Source organism: Chlorella variabilis, assembly GCF_000147415.1.
Source record: "Chlorella variabilis unplaced genomic scaffold CHLNCscaffold_3, whole genome shotgun sequence".
NCBI lineage: Eukaryota > Viridiplantae > Chlorophyta > Trebouxiophyceae > Chlorellales > Chlorellaceae > Chlorella > Chlorella variabilis.
Window position 1 is genome coordinate 1,412,557 of NW_005435085.1, and position 584 is coordinate 1,413,140.

At 70.5% G+C, this 584-nt stretch overlaps 1 protein-coding gene across 1 annotated transcript in view; it reads left to right on the top strand.

The window, feature by feature from the left end:
• CHLNCDRAFT_140708 (hypothetical protein) overlaps window positions 1–584 on the top strand; it is a gene marked incomplete at both ends in the record, with an annotated part of 4,348 nt that overhangs the window by 2,671 nt on the left and 1,093 nt on the right. The window contains one exon of the mRNA XM_005850607.1: window positions 250–381. Coding sequence (XP_005850669.1) covers window positions 250–381 — 132 coding nt within the window. The remainder of the gene's footprint in view (window positions 1–249; window positions 382–584) is intronic.

Here is a 584-nt window from a genome sequence, read left to right on the forward strand (position 1 = left end):
TTGCGCCAGACAAGGTGGGCGCATCGGTGGGGCCATAGGTGGGGTGTTGTAGGTTTGGCAGGGGCGAGGGGCACGGCGCCGGCTGGCTGGCCCACCCGAGCGCTTTCCCTCAACGCACACGCACAACCCACGTCACCCACACTCACTCGCGCACACACACACGCCAGCACCACACCCCAGAGCGCACCCTTCCCCTCCCACACAGCTGCCCACCCGCCCGGCCCCGCTCCCTGCCTTTGCGCTGCGCAGGTGACGCTGTACCTGCGACTGCTGGCCGAATACCCCGCAGCCAAGACGGCCACAGGGGTGGAGGTCACCGTGCCGCTGCCGCGCTCCGTGCAGCGCGTGCACTGCGAGGCGGGTGAGGGGGTGCAGGCGGCTGTGTGTGTGTGTGTGTGGTGGTGGGGGGGGGCTGCCTGTACCTGCAGCGGGTTGCCTGGCCTCCTTTTGCTCTGGACTGGGCACGCTGCGCTCCGTGCTGCGCTCCCTTCGGATGACGCTGTGCCCTGCTGTGCTGCCTCTGCGGTGCGCCCTCCGCCCACCCGCTTGGCCACCCGCAACCGCACAGCCTGCCCCCCTGCCGA